We start from the raw sequence: 18,819 nt of genomic DNA, 5'->3' as shown, positions 1-18,819 counted from the left end.
ATTTTCAACGACTTTGCTCCCTGCAGAGCTAAACCGGTCTTGTGGTCTATCAATCACTTGGTCATAGCGTCTCACTCAGGCACAGACTCTAACCCTAAGGCAGGCTTTTCAATCAAAGCAAGAGTCATCAATCTTTTCAAGCTTTAAACAGTTGTTTGGGTGGGGTAATGTTTTGTCTGCTGTAATCAAACTGGTCCAAAACACTCAAATTTTTCATTTGTTTTACTTTTTATTCCACCCCGATGACCTATAGCACAAAGCTGGAAAGCCTAACCTTAAATCTACTGCAGGATTGCATTAGCTTTAGCTGAAGAATAACAAATGAACAAACAAGCAAAAATGAAGACTCTTATTGAGTTGCATGCTTATCAACTATATCACTGATGATTTTACTGGCTCTTACCGAACAAGAAACATATCAGTCAATATTTCATAATATTGTATTTTTAGATTCCCAGTATAGGTTTTAAAAATCCTATATCGGTAATAGTATTTAAAAATGGTTATTTCATGTGTATAATTGAAGAGACTCTCATGCAATTCACATTTTTAAAGTTCTCAAATCATAAATGATTATATACATTGTTAACAAACATTCAGTATTATCAGTAAGATTTAATAAATGAACTGTAGTATTAATGATGGCTCAGTAGATAGTTTCTAGACATGCCTAATCTCATATAGCCATTTAAAGCTGCTTTACTTTGCCCATAGTAGTTGCTCATCTGCAAGAAGCTTTACAACACACCTGATTCTATTACCGCCTTAATAAATGCTGTTTTCTGCTGTTCTGGGGTCTTGCTGGGGCTCTCTCCCTCTGCCTCTGGCTTTGTGTGTATACAGACCAGGTGGTGTGCTCACAATGCCTTGATATTTCCTTGTACTGTGTGAACGTGGAAGGGTTGGAGACAAAATGGAGCGATGCTGCCAGATATAAATTTACCACAGATGAAAATAACGATCTGGTGTTAACTAGTGTTCCTGACTGAACTTAGTCGTAGGTACAGCCTGGTCGTATTTCATGCCAGTTTTTGTCATCTTTGCTTAAAGCTGCATGTGCAGTAAAAGAAAACAACAGATATAGAGATGAGAGAGAATTTGCAACATGTGCAGATATTCTGTTCAGAGCCTCATCCCACCCATCAGCCCTGTAGCTGTTTATCAGTCTTTTGTCACTCCTTCTGTTTCCATCTTTATCTCTGTCTTTCGTACAAACACTCAGATATACACATTCCAGCCGGTAATGCGATGTTCCATGATTTCTTTCCACTACCTCTGCTTTCACAGCAAGGGATAATGCAGCATACTAAGAATATTTGTTTGCTCACTACACACATACAGACACACACCATGTCCAAGCTGTCAGACCTCAGAGAAAATCAGTACCTACTCTTTCCTTAAACTGTGTTCCATTTGATGCTTGGCTGGCTTGAAAATGACTTTGGGTAAAGCTTAACATTTTTAATGCAACTAGCCCCCACCACCAATCTGTGTTCGCTCTGGTAGTGCTCTCTTTTCCACCCCTCGCAAAACTGCAGTCTCCGGTAAATGTCCTGCTCTTTTTGGAGAATCTTGTGTACTTCAGTTGCGTGCTGTTGCATTTTAGATACAGACGACTGGACCCGGCTGATAATGGGCTGACAATTTAATTTCCCAGGTATTAAAGGAGACTTGCTGGGTTTTGAATTGGTGCCTGTTGGTGGTATTTAAAGAAATAGTTTAAAAAACCCATTTATTTTCTCTAAACTTCCACATCACAGAGTATGAAGAATATTGGGTGGGGGCGGGGGGCGGGGGGGTTCCTTGTGTCTTTTTCTTTTGAATGAGATAAACAGGTAGTGGCACACTGTTTTGAATTTGCTCAGAACACCAAGGACAAATTCCACCCAATCTTTGATTATACTCCTGAGATTTTATAAAGAATAACACCTGTCAGCCTTGACATAGCTGGATTTAAGAGAATTATCAGTTGAATTATTCTAAAGTTTGGAAATTTGAAGTTGTCAATTTAATGAAGTAGTTAGCTTGTTGTGCCAAGTGATCATAGGTTAAAGGTATACCCAAGCCTAGTACATTAAACACACCTGACCACCAGAAGATTGAAGTCCAAACAAGACTGCTTACAAAAGGTTACAAGTCCATGATATATGGGGTACTTATTGGCATCATAATGACATTAAACCACCTCTATTCAGTTAATTGTTTTTGGATATTTAAGTTTGTCGATATTTATGCAGCAATCTAATGTGGTATTAATTTTACTTTACTGCAGAGTATTTTGTCAGAACACAGTGTACTTTTCTCAATGGAGTTTGACAGAAGGAATAAGATGGTTGGGTAGAGACACAAGTTTGATATTTACATTACATTTTCTCTAATTCTTAAAAAGTAAATCTTGAAAATGGCAGATACTGTTTAGCACAGTGGTCATAATGTACCTATTGCACTACTGTGTTAATTTGTACAAACCTCATGTTAAAGAAGTGAATTATTTCTCTTATTGGCCCAGAGGGGGGAGCTACCATTACAGCTTCATTAACCAAACACAAAGATTCAAGAGCCTAGTGGAGACATCTATCAGTCACTGTGGTTACAAAGAAGCAAGTACACCCCTGTACTTGTACATAATATCACTTTAATGTCAATGATTCCAAATTGTATCACCTCTGAATATCTCCTTATATTTTTAAGTTGACAAGAAAAATATTTCCTGTTTTGCACAATTGACGAAAAAAAGAGACTTATTTGAAAATACGCTCCTCACCATAAAAGGAAAATTGCCACCTTTTGAGAGGACAAAACTTTTATTCATCAAATTTACGAACATTTCAGTGTCTGAGGTTGAGAATATTTATGTTTGCATCAATGTTAGTTGTTTTTCTCAGCCTTTGTGTACTGTAATAATTGTGTTAACACTGTTAGTGTATTTTTAATACTTTTTTATTGACATTGCACGGCACATTGCCCTTTCTTCTTTTCTTTTTCTGTCTCAACGTTTTACATTCCCGTCTTTGTTATGCTTTCTCCATATCATCTTTAGAGGATGTCCACGTAGCTGTCCTTTACATATTGGCTGCAGTACTTCACCCTTGCCCAGGGTGGGGTGCCCACACACTGTGCTAGTATTAGGGTTAGACGGGAGGTTAGACTTTAATTGGCAGGGCTTCTGGCTGGCACTCTGCACCAGGCACTCACCCTGTCGGCTAATTGGCACCGCAAGTGTCCAGCACTTCGATTGATGGATGGGTACTAGTGTCAGGAAAGTCTATTTCTGACTTCAGAGCTTGTAGAGTCAATCTAGTGTCTCAGATTTACTGGTCAGTGTATATATTTAAGCATGCATCCTCATTTGTTTTAAGCAGTTTTTCATAGTGGTGGGTGTTCTCATACCACAAGCTTTCCTCATATCTCATCATTAAATAACAGCACTGCCCTAAACATTTCAAACCAAGGGGTTAATCATATCATTGATAGGCGCAAGGCACACGTGTTTTTTCATGCTTCTGTGCTTAGGGAGGATATGAAAGGTGGCAGGTTAGCCTTCTTAGACTGAGATTTCCATCTGTAATGGGGGACATCTAAAAGCTGACGTGTACCGTAAACCTACACATACGGATCAGTATTTAAGGTTTGACTCTCCATCATCCACTGGAGCACAAACTGGGTGTCATTAGGACGCTACAACACAGAGCGAACATCAGCCCCACAGACACAGCGGCCAGGGAGGCAGAAGAACAGCACATCAAGAAGGCCCTGAGTAAATGTGGTTATCCCAGCTGGACTTTTGTCAAAGCTGAAAAAAAAAGGCACCTAAAGAAAGCTCCAGCCGATCCAGGAGAGAAGGACAACCGCTGCCCAAGCGAAAACCTGTAGTGATCCCGTACGTGTCATCGGAGCAGTCGAGACGCATTTTTTCTAAACACCGGGTCTCTGTGGCTTTTAAACCCCAAAACACGCTGCACCAAAAATTGGTCTACCCCAAGGATTGGGTCCCCCGACACAAACAGAGTAACATAGTGTACGCTGTTAAGTGCCAGGAGGATTGCCAGGATTTATACATCGGGGAAACCAAACAACCTCTGGCGAAGCGGATGGCACAACACAGAAGAGCTACTTCGTCAGGCCAGGACTCTGCAGTCTATTTACACCTACAGGCCAGTGGACACTCTTTCAAGGATGAGGATGTACACATCCTGGACAGGGAGGAACGCTGGTTTGAGCGCGGAGTCAAGGAGGCCATTTACGTGAAAAGGGAAAGACCATCTCTGAATCGAGGAGGGGGCCTAAGAGTACATCTTTCGCCATCTTACAATGCTGTGATTGCAGCCATTCCCCAACTCTCTGTGAATGGGACTCATGACCATTGATCAGTGGTCTGTGATCAGTGGGTTTTGGTCAGTGGTTGTTGATCAATGGTCATGAGAATTTGCATAATTAAGATTAAGGAACTGACCTCCCAGCCCATTGTTCCTTCAGTGGGCTGGTTTCAGTCATTATGCGAATGTACTGTTTATAAGATTGGGGAAACCTGCAGTCAGCTGAGACTGAAGAAGTCACTTGGATGAGTGACGAAACGTTTCTCCCACAAAACGCTACGTCCAGATGAACAGAATCAACTTTTGGAGATTTACTTACCTGGATGATTGAGAATGCATCAAGAAGCTTCTGTGCTTAATTTTATCTACGGCATTATGATCTCATAATAGCAGTTAAGCTGTAGTCTCTTTACATTACACACACATAGTGGATAGGAAAGAGGCAGCGGAGACCATGAACCCAGGTGAAGTGAATGAAAACGGTTTTCTAGAGTTGTTACTGTGCAGCTGACAGAGTAAGTGTAGTCATTGCTTTAGCAAAAAACGATATATTAAGAGTAATTTATCAAACCACCTGTTCAGCGCATGTAAATCTGTTTAAGTAGATATTTTCAGCTTTACACACAGTATGTTTTACATAAACACAGCACCTGTCAAGGTGATATTGTTTTAATTATACTGAAATAGCTGAAACGAAATTGTGCATATGCAAAAAACTTGCTTAAGTCTTGTAAACAGAGCTTTTACCTAAAACAGAAACCATTCACTGTATAACTGTTACTTGCAAGGAGTTAATTCACATCGGCAGCAGAGGGATGAAAACTGAGACCATGTGTGGTGTGAAGATACTTTATTTTCTTAACATTTTACACTTGTATCCTTATTGTGCTTTGTACAGAAACTACTACTAATCAACTAAAATCACAGGCTCCGTATATAGGCCATCATATATACATATTACTGATGGGAGGCTTGGTAGCCTAAAATCATACCTGCTCTTGAACCACTTGACTGGTCACAGAATAAAAAATCCTTACAACCTGTATGTCTCTGCATTCACTGAATTGGCCTGTGTGCATGCTTGCTCAGCCCTTAATTGCTCAAAGTAATTATGAATATTGTATTTATAAACAAACACTGACAAGCACTATGCATCTTGTAATATTATTGATTTTTGCAATAGTTTCTTTATGTTTCTTGTTTTGTTTCACAAGGCCTAGCTGTTAATTAACAGGCCAGATATCGATGCAAGTTCAATTGGATAAAGTGTTCGTGTGTATGTCTGAGACAACTAGATATATTGGATGTGTAATATGACAGGTATTGTCTTTGCAGCCTGTCCCTTTCGTTTTCTCTGTCTTTCTTTGTGTTTTCCCTCTTGACTCTGACAGGAGAGTGGTATTAATAAGGTTCTATGGAAGTGAACAGTCAGCTCAGCTAATGGTGCTAGAGGGAGTGATTTTGAGTGAACGAGGAAAAGAACCTAAACAGATGGATGAAACTAAAATCAGAGGGGAGTCACGGAGGCAGCACACAGCAAAAAAATCTGGATGAGATGCAGAAGCAGGGAGAGAATGGTGGATGAGTGGAATAAACAGAAGTGCATGAAAAGAGCAGACAATAGAGCAACAGATATTGATTTACAAAGCAGCTTTTGAAGCAGCTTTTGAAATAAGGTTACAAAAGCCAATTAGGATACAAACCAATCCAAAGCAGCACTTAAAACTATATAAAGTTTAAACTTTGCACCGAAGTCTAGTAGAAACAGCGTAGAAATATATATCAGGAAGCATGGATTACTTTGCCAGTCTTGGTAGCCGGGGATCAGTCCGCCAGGGCCTTTGCTCCTGGCCGCCGCCCAACACACAATACACCCGATCCCTACGGCGCCTCCTGCGGGTGGTGGGCCTGCGGGAGGATGGGCCCATGTCCCCTTTTCGGGCTGTGCCCCATGGACTTCGGTGGCCTCAGAATCTCATCTCTGCTTTTCACGGATGATGTGGTTCTGTTGGCTTCATCGGGTGATGGCCTCCAGCTCGCACTGGAACGGTTCGCAGCCGAGTGTGAAGCAGCGGGAATGAGGATCAGCACCTCCAAATCTGAGGCCATGGTTCTCAGACGAAAAAGGGTGGAGCGCCCACTCCGGGTCGGGGATGAGTTCCTGCCCCAAGTGGAGGAGTTCAAGTATCTCGGGGTCTTGTTCGCAAGTGATGGGAGAAGGGAGCCGGAGATCGACAGACGGATTGGTGATGCAGACGTTGCACCGGTCCGTTGTGGTGAAGAGGGAGCTGAGTGTAAAAGTGAAGTCTCAATTTACCTGTTGATCTACGTCCCTACCTTCACCTATGGCCACGAGCTGTGGGTAGTGACCGAAAGAATGAGATCGCGGATACAAGCGGTGGAAATGAGCTTCCTCCGAAGGGTGGCTGGCCTCTCCCTTAGAGATAGGGTGAGAAGTTCAGCCATCTGGGAGGGGCTCAGAGTAGAGCCGCTGCTCCTCAACATCGAAAGGAGCCAGCTGAGGTGGTTCGGGCATCTGACAAGGATGCCCCCTGGGTGAGGTGTTCCGGGCATGTCCCACCGGGAGGAGGCCCCGGGGCAGACCCAGGACACGCTAGAGAGATTATATCTCTCGGCTGGCCTGGGAACGCCTTGGTGTTCACCCGGATAAGCTGGAGGAGGTGGCTGGGGAGAGGGAGGTCTGGGCTTCTCTGCTTAGGCTGCTGTGCCCGCAACCCGGCCCCGGATAAAGCGGAAGAAGATGGATGGATGGATTACTTTGGGAGAATAGGATAAAAGAGTGTTGATGAAGGACCCGGCTAACCTGCCATTTAAGTAACATCATTGTCAAAATTTAATTTCCATGTCAATCACTTTTTTTTTTGCAACACCTAACTGTTATTAAGTAGGGCATCAAAGAAAGTGGAAAAGACTTGTGTAAAGAGGTTATTGGTTTCGAGGTGACCCTGAATCTGCTGACAAGGCTTTGATAGGCATAAGCTCAAGGTGGACTGTGGCCCCCTCCCAGCTTCGTTGGGCCTGGAAAGACCACCTGCGGCTGCGTGAAATAAATATGCATTAATGCAAAGCCTGAGCACACACTCCACTATACGCAGTATGCCCACTGTCATGCAAGTCTTCAGGCACTTCACACTGCGATGCTTTCAAATATGAACACTGATCCAGGTGAGGATTCACATGCTGCAGGCGTATGCACACAGACACACTAGATGCATGCTGCTCGAGTTGTCCATAAGGTCTAATGTCAGCAACACACCCTGAGGCTGTCTGTTTTTCTCTCTCCCCTGCATGCCTTCCCCTATCGTCTTCTCTTCTACATTCCTCTCACCTCCTTTTGCTAGGTTGTTCTGCCTCTTGTCTCTCCACCACCACCTCTCTCTCTCTCATTAACTTTGGTTCCCTCGGGACATCTGTTGTCCAAAGGCAATGTGGCTCTTTCCACTTTCAGGTCATTCAGTGTGTCCTCTGTCGACAAGTAAAGACATTTTCTGGTGAATATGTCTGACACATACTAGCATTCTGACAAACAGTTAGCAGATGCAGGTTCACACCAATTATAGAACTATAATCTAATTCCAGTGTCTTTTTTCTCAGTATAGGACTTAAATGATCATTCATTGATTAGCTGGGTTATCTTTTATGTCCATGTTGTAATGTTTTTGTTCTTATCCCGCCCACACTTTTGCCTTTGTGTATCTTTATTTATCATCTTTGTGAAAGCAACAGAGCTTTTTCTCCCTCCCTTTCATCCTCGCTCTGTCCCCATGTCTGATTGTTCTCTAGGCATGCCCCCTTTTCCCATGTAGGCCGAGACTTACTCCATACATGCCCCCCATGTCTTGGTAATGAACTCACAACTCTTCATCTTTTCCTCATCTTCCCCTCTGTGTTGGACATGACAGATGACTGGGGACCTCCAGAGGTTCTATCCCCAGGGCTGTAGATAAAGGCAACTCCAACCCCAAGATGATCAATCAATCACTTTACACCCCAGGTGCCTGATCAGCCAATTAATCAATCTTGGGCTAGCAGATGTTGTTGCTGTCCCTTAGTGGAGGTGCTGGCAGTGAAGTGGAGGAGGTGGTGTCTCCAACAAAGGCTGAGGGGCTTAAAGTGTCTGGAAGTGTAGTTTCACAGTTGTACCAGAATTTCAATCTTTGGAGGCCTAAAACTCCAATTTTTTTCTAAGCTGTTTACCTTAAAACCCTTTTTAAACATATAAATGTGCAAGGATTGTAAAAAGGGATGTAAATGTTTAACTCGGTTACTATTAAAGCCAGCTGCATAAGATCAAGCCCTTTGGTGACCCTTGCCAGTAAACATCAGACTCTAAGGGCAGTTCATTGTAATGTGTCCTTAGTCAACAGTTTAGACACATGCACAAACATTGAGACACCCACGCTCACCACCTACACATCTTGGCCTTTGGTTCCTGTCCGAGCCCCTCAATCCCTGTCCTGAGCAGGTCAGTCCTTTGACCCTTGGTGTCATTACTCACTGTGCTAAGAGATCCCCAGGGAGAGGAATTCTTTCTGTAGCCTGTGGCACTTGTCTTCCATGAAGATGGTATCTAGGGCTGCACGATTTTGCATAAAATGAGAATCACGATTTTTTGGCTTAGAATTGAGATCATGATTCTCTCACGATTTTCTTTTCCAATATAAATATTTATTGCACTTATTAACTGCACATCAACTTTGTAACAGTTGAGACTGAACATAAAAACAATAAATAAACATAAAAACAACAAATATCTCACGTTTTGTGGTTGCTGCAAAATGTTGTACTGCTTGAAATTCCGTCTCCACCGTTGCTCGACACTGCGTGTATAGAGCAGGTAGTGCAACAATAGAAAAATAGTTGCGGGATGGCACTGTGTAGCGTTTGTCTAGGGTGTTGATCATTTTCCTAAATCCCTCGTTTTGCACAGTGTTGATGGGAGCCATATCATTGGTCAGGTGATAAGTAATAGCCTCCGTAATTTCTTTGTGCCTGCGGAAGTTCGACGTGTATAGGGAAGCGCTGTATAAGGTTCCTGTTATTGATGTTTGGGTGGTTGACCGGGACGGATTTTCTCCTGTCACTTTCTCGTCATCCCTGACATGTTCTCCGTTGTTTTTTCCCTGCCAATTTTAGCATCACATGGCACAGCTTCTGTATCACGTGGTATAAGGCTCCACCCTTGTCATTTGTTGAGCAGGAAGAGTGAGCGCTTGTTTTCATGCAGATTACGTCCCAGATCAAAATGCGGTACAATCGTCGTCGTCTTTTTTTTTTTTTTTTTTTTTTAAATCGTCATTTGGAAATGAGATCGCACATAAGTATGAATCGAGATCGCGATTTTCTAACGATTAATCGTGCAGCCCTAATGGTATCCATGAAGACAAATTGAATTACCAAGTTTCTAAAGCTGGACAATAGTATCAGCATAATGAAGTACCCGAATACAACTCATTGCCAGTAGTTTAGTTTATTGTTGTGTAGTTTAGTCTACTTGAGTGATTTAATTTATTTATTTTTACTCTGTTAGAAAACATTGCCATCTGGATGGTAGTCCTTCTCTCATTTTGAACTGTTGCTTATTGTTGTTTATTTGATGGCCGGGTTGCTTTCGCTGTGCTCCTTCCTGAGCTGACTTGTCTCGTAGTCAGATGTGCTCCGGCGGCATCATCTTGGACTGCAGCTGGTGGTGATAGTCCCTGTCCTGCTCTGGAGATCTGCTGTGAACTGATCGGCCACTTTAGCTTAAACTTGTAGGATGTAGAGAACCGCTTGCAAAGCAGATCTTCTGTCCGCAACTGATTGCAGTCCAAGATGAGGCACTTGATTTATTGTTCAGTTAAAGTACCCAGCAAATAAAATCTTTGCAAGGGAAAAACTTTAGCAGTTGTCTTATTGTTGTTATTTTACTATTGAAATCTAAACATTCAATTTAATAACTCTTAATAATTCAGGAAAACGTGCCTCCTTTCATGGTGCACCCAAATGGACATTCCCACAAAAATCTAAATCTAACACTGCTCATGCTATGTACAATACCATACTAGACTTTCGTTTGATTCTAATAACTGACCATTATGCATTAAACTTGTTTATTTCTCAGGTTTTCAAGTTGATCATTATGATCTTACATTCTGTCCTTCCACTAAAACTAAGGATGTCTGCTTTTAATTCCCTAACCTTATCATCAGACCAAACTAGCAAGAAGTTGGTATAATGATGCAGTACCATGGAATAGAGATCTACAATATTGGTGATTCTCTTACTATGTTACTAATACTTTCAAACAAGGGATTATGTAGCATTGCTGCTAAACACAGCAGAACACAGACAAAGCATGCAAAAGGTACATTTTTTTAAATGTTCAAGAGATTGGAGAGGTGCCTTCCTATGAAATTATAATGAATAAGTTTAACGATATTTTAATTGCAGTTATCCAGATAATTTACAAAACAATGATCTGTCACAAACTTGTTGCGTCACATACGTTTGCACATTTTCATGTGGTTTTGTAGAACTTTCTTAGTTGGATTACAGTATAGAACCCATCTGCTTCTCATATTAACTACACCATTGGTTATACGTAGTCACAAAAGCATAGCGCAAACAACTAATACCCCAAAACACAGTGTCACGGCCTACTAGTAATTATTTATTGTTGAGTCTGCCATGCTGCCACAGTGACATTCTAGAGAGCAGGATGTGCTGTCACTGTTGGCATGCTGAGTACTTTTTAGAATTTCCACAATATTAAGCATTCCTCACTCGTCATATCTAGGAAGAAGGGAAAAACTATTCGAAAAGTAAATAATACTGCCACTTCCTTTGACCCTAGCTTCGTGAAAACAAATTCCCAAGAATAGGCGACTGGAGTGCGACCTTATTGGCGTGACAGGACAGCCATGCTGTCAAGTTTATTTTTGGGTGTCCTTGTGTCCCAGCATGTAAGTGATTCAAAATCAGTAGGCCCACTTTGTTGCAGACCATACTGCAGCTCTTTCGCTCCATATGGTCTAAGTCTTGTTATTGAGCTTACAGGTTGTATTTATTTTCTTTGGTGACGTTGCCATTAGAGACTCAATAACACAGATAATTTGTCCAGTGGATGTCATTGCCAAAGTATTTTATTATCATTATTATTACAGATGCTTTCTTACTACAAGCACATTTAAGTGTTAATATCCTTCAGAATAAGTCTTTTTTTGGCTTGTCCAACAGGACCTAATGTGTTTGTTCTTTGGTGTGACCAGGCAGTGTTATGCCCATTAATTGACCACACTGTATCTGACGCACTTATATCGCCATAACCCTACTATTTCCCCCGGAGACTAATAGCTAGCCGTGAATGTAACTGTTAGTGGTGCACAGTAAATCCCCATGATGCTAATTAAACAGCAAAGGTGAATGGTTTCCAATGGAGTTTTTACAGCCTCTTCTACCAGGACTTGTGTTTTATTAGTGATGCTAAGGGTGAATGGAATACTGCCAGTAGGGTTGATGTTAGGTGATATCATTTTGCACTCCATCTCATAGATTTGATCTGCCAGTGATATCTTTTAAAGCTAGAGTTGCAAAGGTTTTAGAGGCACTTAAAAGAACGACCAAGATTTGTGGGATGGTATGTGTGTCTAAAAAAGTGTGTGTGTGAACTGTAGCTGAAAAAAGTATGAAAAACTGATTTTCTTCAAATCCTTTTCTCTTTCATCTTTCATGATTTCTTCTTTGAGCAGCTGTCAACAAGAATGGCAACAGCAAAATTCACCTTCCAGCTATGTTGTCATCAATATTCCATTCACACATTGACCCATCTCTCTCTCTCGGTGTAGCCTTCATTTCATCATCTCTACACCATGAACTTACCCTTCCCTTGCTGCATCCATCTCAAACCTTCCACATGCCACCTGCACCTCCACCGTGCTAATTAACACCGGCGCACGGTCACATTGCGCTACCCTTTGACCCACTCCCTGCCTGTCAGAGCAAACAGGACTTGAGGCTTGCGGCTTCAGTATTAGTTTGTCACAGAGCCCTGTCGCACAAGTCTTTGATAGATGGGCCCTGGTGAGCGGCTCTGACCCACTGTGCTGCAGCGCTCACTTGGATAGTGTGAGGGAGCATTGATTATGATGCTACTCGTGACAGGGGTGAATCAGGGCTGAGCTAATGGTGGCAGGGGTAAGACAAAAGAGACCAAGGTTATGGATGAGGTGCTGTTAGTTAATGTGATGAGATTTGATTTGTGCTCCATCGATCATGGCATCTCGCAAGATTATTTTTATCTTGCATGATTTATAAGCATGTAGCGAGACTACAGTGAAACAGTCACCTTATTATATTACAATACAGAAGTCTCCATCATTGAGGTGTGAAATGAAAAATGTAATATATGCATTTTCTTAAGCACTGAGAACTTTTAGTTGTTTGTCTGAATTATATTTTTTGCTAGTGGCAACTATTATTATTGTGGTATCCCGTCTTTAGAGTATAGATCCTGAGGATCAAGATAATAGTTCTCAAACTTTCTAACTAAAGGGTTTGTACTATATCAAGTGGTGTATATTTTAGTAGATAAAAGATGGATTTACCCCTTTTAGGCTAAAATAAAGCATTTTATTCAAGCGAAAGTTTTTGTTTCTCATAATTTATATTCAGTGTCCCATTAGAAAGCAAAAACCTTACCTACATGTGACTGTAATCCACTTTAAGTTGGTCTTTTTGTCTTCTCAGTTCTGGAATGAACACTGAATGAAAAAGGTGACTGTTTAACTAACGTTTTGGGGATGAAATGAGCGCTGAGCAAGAGTGTGTTGCTGTTCCCGTCAATAGGCTGTGACGTGAACTTGCAGGATTTACATTAAATCATTCATTTCACTTTATAAAATTCTTCTAACTACTCAAACTGCTTTACACTGCATACCACGGTCATATTGTTTACACAATTTTGCAGTATATTTTCATAAGACTAGTGGGACATGTTACAAATATAAGCATGCAAGCATATGATTATGATATTCCCTATACCTGTCTTGTGCAGTAAGCCTGCTCAGTGCTGCAGATAATAGTTTTATTTCAGCATCTTGGAATCTTTTAAAAGAAAAAGGAAGTGACAAAGATTACTTTAAATAAAAAGGCAGGTGTGAAAGAAAATAGTGTATATGGGAGCAATTTAGTGAGGGAACAGGCGGCGGGTGGGTGGGGAGAAGGGGGGCTGACGCAGCAAAACCCACCTGTTCTCATCCCTCTTCCATCCTCCTCTCTTCTGCTCCTCCTCCTCCTTCCCTCTCATGCGCCCGGCTCAAACTGCGGCAGTCAGCTAATTAAAAAACATGGTTGTCCTTAATTATTCAGCGGTTGGCTAATTGATATTCACAGAGGCGATCACCTCCCCTAAACGATTCGTTTAATCTGACCACCGCAGTCTCACTTTCAACCGCCTGTCACCATCAGCCACTGTGCTACTGTATTTAATAAGGGGAGATGGATGCAAGAAGGCTAATATAAAAGTTTGCCGCTAATGTTAATGTTACTTCCCAGGCTACAAATTGTAGTGTGTGGTCTCGATGGCTAGTGGGAGGGTCCTGTTGTGAGCCTTAATATTTTAACTAGGTTTTTTTTAAATTTTTTAAATCTATGTTAAGGGCTGTTGCACAGTAAAAATGTGGAATTCATCGGTTCATTCATTGGTTGAATCATCCGCTGGAGTGTTACAGAATATGACAGTGAGTTACTGTCAGGGGGAACTCTAGATATCACATGTGGAAACGTTCCCCGCCATTGCCATTGTTGTTTTTATTTACTTGGTTATTAAAATATAAAGACACACTTGGCTGAGGCTCCACGTCCCATCAAACAGCCTCGTCTCCCTTCTTGACGCCTCCATTGATAAATCACCTTTTATTGTCCTCTTTCTCTTTGTCTCTTATCTCGCTCTTTTCTTTTCACTTTCAAGTTTACTTTCTTTTTTTTTTTTTTTTTTTACTTTTTTTTGCCCTTCTCATTCTCTTCCTCCCCCAACTCTTACCCGTGCTCTCCTCCTCTACCCGTGACCGCCTCTTCATTAGGGGAACAAAAGGTGTATGGGCAGTGGTGAAGTCTGTCCTATTGTTTGGCCTTTAGTATGATTAGATTATCTTTAAAGTCTGCTGAATGGGATTAATCAGTCAGAAGTAATCCTGACAGAGTGTGTGTGTGTGTCGGTGTGTCTGGGCCTGTGTGTGTATAATAAAAAATGAGAGGCAACCAGCTCGCATGAAAATTGAACACATGCACCAGCCAATGTGCGCAAAAGACATTCACAAACACATACACATTAAAAAAAGAAAGAAAGAAAGAAAGAAAGAAAATCCCTGGGTACACATTTCTGTCACAACCTCTCCTCTTTTAATGACCCCTTTAGTCTCGCCCTCAGCACACATTTATCTCTCTGTGGGTACAGCTGCTCGGGCTGGTGTGGGTGTGTGTGTGTGTGTGATGATTTGTGCGTTACAGCTCAGTGTCTGAGCCATTGTTTGCGTCTTGGCGTCTGCATGTTTTGTCTTTTCTCTGCAAAGCTAAAGTCTTTAGTCACCACCTACCAGCGTAACATTGAGTTTGGACACACTCGTGACAGTACACAGCCCCCCTGCCAATCCTCTCTTCTCTGTTTCCCTCTATCCCACCATCCCTTGTTTCTTCTTCATTCTAAATTGAGCTGTTGGCAGTAGACAGTTTTTTGGCACCTCAATGAACCTAATCTGGTCTCTCAATATCTTTGACAATCAATCCTAGAGGCCACGATTGCAGGCTTGGAATCAATAACACGTTTAAAGGTCATTATAGTTATACTAGTAGTGTACTTATGGCACGCTTTTAACTGTCTACTTCAGGGTACATTCACCCAGCGATATGATTTAGGTTCAAGTTCAACTCGATTCCATCATGAAGTGCAGGCAGCTTTACAATAGCCCTTCAGACTTCTAAGGGGCACACAATAGAGACAATTGCCCGACCACAGCACTAAGGCTAGCTAATGTTAGGTTGTGCTTTGGACAGAAGAGACAGTGGCAGCTAGGGCATGATGTTGCTGTGCTGAGTATTGCCAGGAATGTGATTACGTGGTGCTGTGGCTTTTGTTTTTTTCCTGTATATGTCTGTAGAGATATCTTAATGGTTATGTGTATGCAGGTGTTTGGCTGTGTGGCAAGGTTTCTATCTTGTGTGTAGCAGGGAAGCTCGGAGCATCCGCTTGACTTTGAAACTTCCCCCCACTCGTCTCATTTGAGGACAGCCCCACTCTGAGACTCCTCGCTGCTCCTCATCACAATGCATAGAGCATGCAGCTTCGCCTGCAGTGTGTTGAGCAGAACACAGATGGTTATCAGCGTAGCAGAGACTCGATGGGGAAAGGGAATTTTTTTTCTCCATACGTTATATTTTCTTCCTACTTGTTTCCTTCAACTTTCTATATTGTTTAAAGGAAATGCTTCTAGGCTCCATCTGTGCTGTGGCTTTTTCAATAGTCCTCAGCAGTGAATGTATGCAGCCATGCATATGTTCATACTTGAATGGCTTATTCTTATATGCTACAGTCATGTGAAAAAGAAGGTTTCACAGAACTCCATACAGGCTTTTGAAAAACTAAGTACACCTTATTACTAACGAGGTTGAAGTAATACATTTTCTGCATGAATTTTTCAGTCTCTCACATCATTGTGACTTCTCTTTTCAACATTGCTTTAGTTCATTGAAGTTTCCATGCTTCCGTTTATGCATAGGGCTCTTAAGGTCCTGCCAGGTCTGGACTTTGTCTGGACCATTGCAATATCTGGATTATTTTCTTTTTCAGCCATTCTGTTATAGGTTTACTGCTGTGTTTGGAGTCATTGTCCTGTTGCATGACCCTATTTTGGCCAAGCTTAGCTATCATTAAGTCATGATTGTTTTGCAGCTACCAATCACGTAACTGTTAGCATGAGGTGTTTGTGCTCATATGCTGTTTGGTTTTCGCCAAACGTGGTGTTGTGCATTACGTCCAAACATCTCCACTCTGGTCACGTCTGTCCAGAGAACATTGTTCCAGAGGTCTTGTGGTTTCTTCAAATGCAATTTTGCATTGCATGGCCTGACTTTGGGGTGAATTTGCTAAGATGTTTTCCTACTTGTAGATTGATGGACTTCAGATTATTTGGCCTTAGAACTCTTCCCAAAATGATGGGCAGCAGAAATTGCTTCCCTCAGGTCATTGCTGAAGTCTTTTCTTCTTGGCATTATGTTAAAACACACCTGAATGGTCGAGGCCAACAAACTGGAAAACAACCTCAAAACTTGTGATTTTATACAGGTGCTTACACTTACTGATGATCAATTAATCATCAGTGCATTTGATTAGCAGCACCTGGCTGCTACTTACCTTCGTAATTTCTATGGAAGCTGCATAAAGTCCTGTGAAATCTTTCTTTTTCACATGACTCTATGTATGCACAAGTCTGTGTCTATGCTAGTGAGAAAGAAGATTGAGAGGACGGAGTGTGAGTATTCAGGCAGAACAGTGTGGCAGCCAGTCACTCCTAGTCTCTGAATACTAAAACTCCCCAAATGTCACTTTGAAGAAGTTCATGAATGAATCAGTATGTTTTTTTTTGCTCAGTCTTTCACTTTTTCTTTCTCTTGTTTCTTTTCAATGCTTCTTTTATTCAGGAGATTGGAAGGAAGGTAAGTCTAGAAGTCTTTACCCTCACCCTAAAGTGACACTTCTCTCTCACATGATCATGTGGAGAATTTCTTTTCCTGTGTAGCTTATACGACATGTTTGATTTGTCTTTCCACCAACAATTATTGATGCAGATCTCTTACTCCAAAAAAAAAAAAACTCTAGATGACTACTTCCTAGCGAAGTTATTTGTTCTAAAAGCATGTTATACAGCTTAAAAATGGTATCTTATTTACTAGATATAACATCCACTTGGAACTGGTCTATTAATTTTAATTCATCACAGTTTATAGCCTTGGCTGTTAACATATCTATCAGTTTTGGCAAGTTAATGATGATAAGTAATTCCATTAATCAAAATAGGTGGTCCAGATAGTTGTGTTGTGCTTTCTTTTATGGTTAATAAAAATGCCATCAGTATCAGTATCATTTTGCTTGAGTCACCGGTTCATTCTTTTTTTCCTCTCTAAAAACTGATATATCAGGTCTTATCTTTTTCTATATATAACATAGAACTTGAGCCAACTGTTTAATGAAGGTCACAGTAGAAAGGGGGACAGTGAAGATAGGTCGGCTTTGTAAATATATATGCCAGATCGTGATGCCTGTTTGCAGTGAAAACTGATTTTATCTTCTTGGTGTGATAGTATTTTAGCCAGAGACTTAACACAAGAGGACAAAGAAACGCCTACAGTGCCTGGCAAGGCATTATAAGTCATATTCATATGTGCACACAGGTGTGTTTCTTTTAGACATTAAGCATATATGCACAAATCACCATTACCTCTATCGGTGCACACGTAACGAAATCAGATGAATCCATATTCAACACTGATAATAACAAAGGGAAAATATGTTTTTAGATGTTCTTTGCAAATCTATGCAAAACATGAAATCTCTCACAAAAGTATCCGGGCATTAGTTTAGTGCATTTTATTAGGCCCTTTGTAAAAATGACTGAGATTATTCTTGGTTCAGTGTCTGCAGGCTTTACACGCCTGAATTTGGCCAACAAATTTAGTTGTGTAATTCATTAACACTTCTTGGGAGTTCCTCTTAATTCTGCCAGGTTGTGTATTACATGTCTGTGAATTGCCATCTTCTGGTTTCTCTGAAAATATTCACTAGGGTTTAAATTAGGTATTTTGCCCATAGCGTGGTGCTGCCACCTCCATGCTTCACTGAAAAGGTGGTAGTAAGTTGGCAGGCTCATGTTGTTTCCCGTTTCTGACCAAAAAGACCTTTTGTCTCATCAAACCACAGAATCCTTTTCCTTATGCTCTAAGAGTTTTTTTCAGTTAACACTTTTTCCAAACTCAAAGTAGGGAGTATTTTACTCAAAAATGGCTTTCATGTAGCCACTCAACCATAATATGGTAGATGAAATGGTTGTCCTTCTGGCAGGTTACATGTCTTTGAAGTTCTATTGGAATAATGAAACACTATTCTTCCAAAAAACAGTCTCAGATTTGGTATTTTGAATAAGGTGGTGAAATGTACTGTCAAACAAACCAATCAAGCCAGTCAAAATCTCCCATGGGTATTCAGTTGTGTTGAGATCTGATGACTGTGACGCCAATGCATTTGACTCACCAGGAAGTGCTCCTATCAGGATAGAAATATTTTATCATAGGATGAAGTTGATCTGTTGGAACAATTTTGAAAAGTTTTATAGTGAACTCAAGTAATGTCACTGCAGGGATTTTAGTTTTTGTTTTGTTTTTTACTTTAAATTTCCACATATTTCTGTGTCCAGTTTGCAGTAATTATTATGGTAAGTAGGATGCACTCAAC

The 18,819-nt window shown here is 41.1% G+C and overlaps 1 protein-coding gene across 3 annotated transcripts in view; it reads left to right on the top strand.

Moving 5' to 3' along the window:
* chchd3a (coiled-coil-helix-coiled-coil-helix domain containing 3a) overlaps positions 1-18,819 on the top strand; it is an 85,885-nt gene that overhangs the window by 29,421 nt on the left and 37,645 nt on the right. For 2 of the 3 annotated variants that reach the window (XM_084909332.1, XM_084909331.1), the window contains one exon: positions 17,013-17,027. The exons of the other annotated variant lie outside the window; for it this stretch is intronic. In XM_084909332.1, the coding sequence (XP_084765458.1) occupies positions 17,013-17,027 (15 nt within the window). The remainder of the gene's footprint in view (positions 1-17,012; positions 17,028-18,819) is intronic. 3 annotated transcript variants of the gene reach the window in all.

Source organism: Perissodus microlepis, chromosome 17 (assembly GCF_051167445.1).
Source record: "Perissodus microlepis isolate ML-2025 ecotype Zambia chromosome 17, ASM5116744v1, whole genome shotgun sequence".
NCBI lineage: Eukaryota > Metazoa > Chordata > Actinopteri > Cichliformes > Cichlidae > Perissodus > Perissodus microlepis.
Note: the sequence above shows the minus strand (reverse complement) of the source record. Positions and strands in the feature narration are given on the sequence as shown.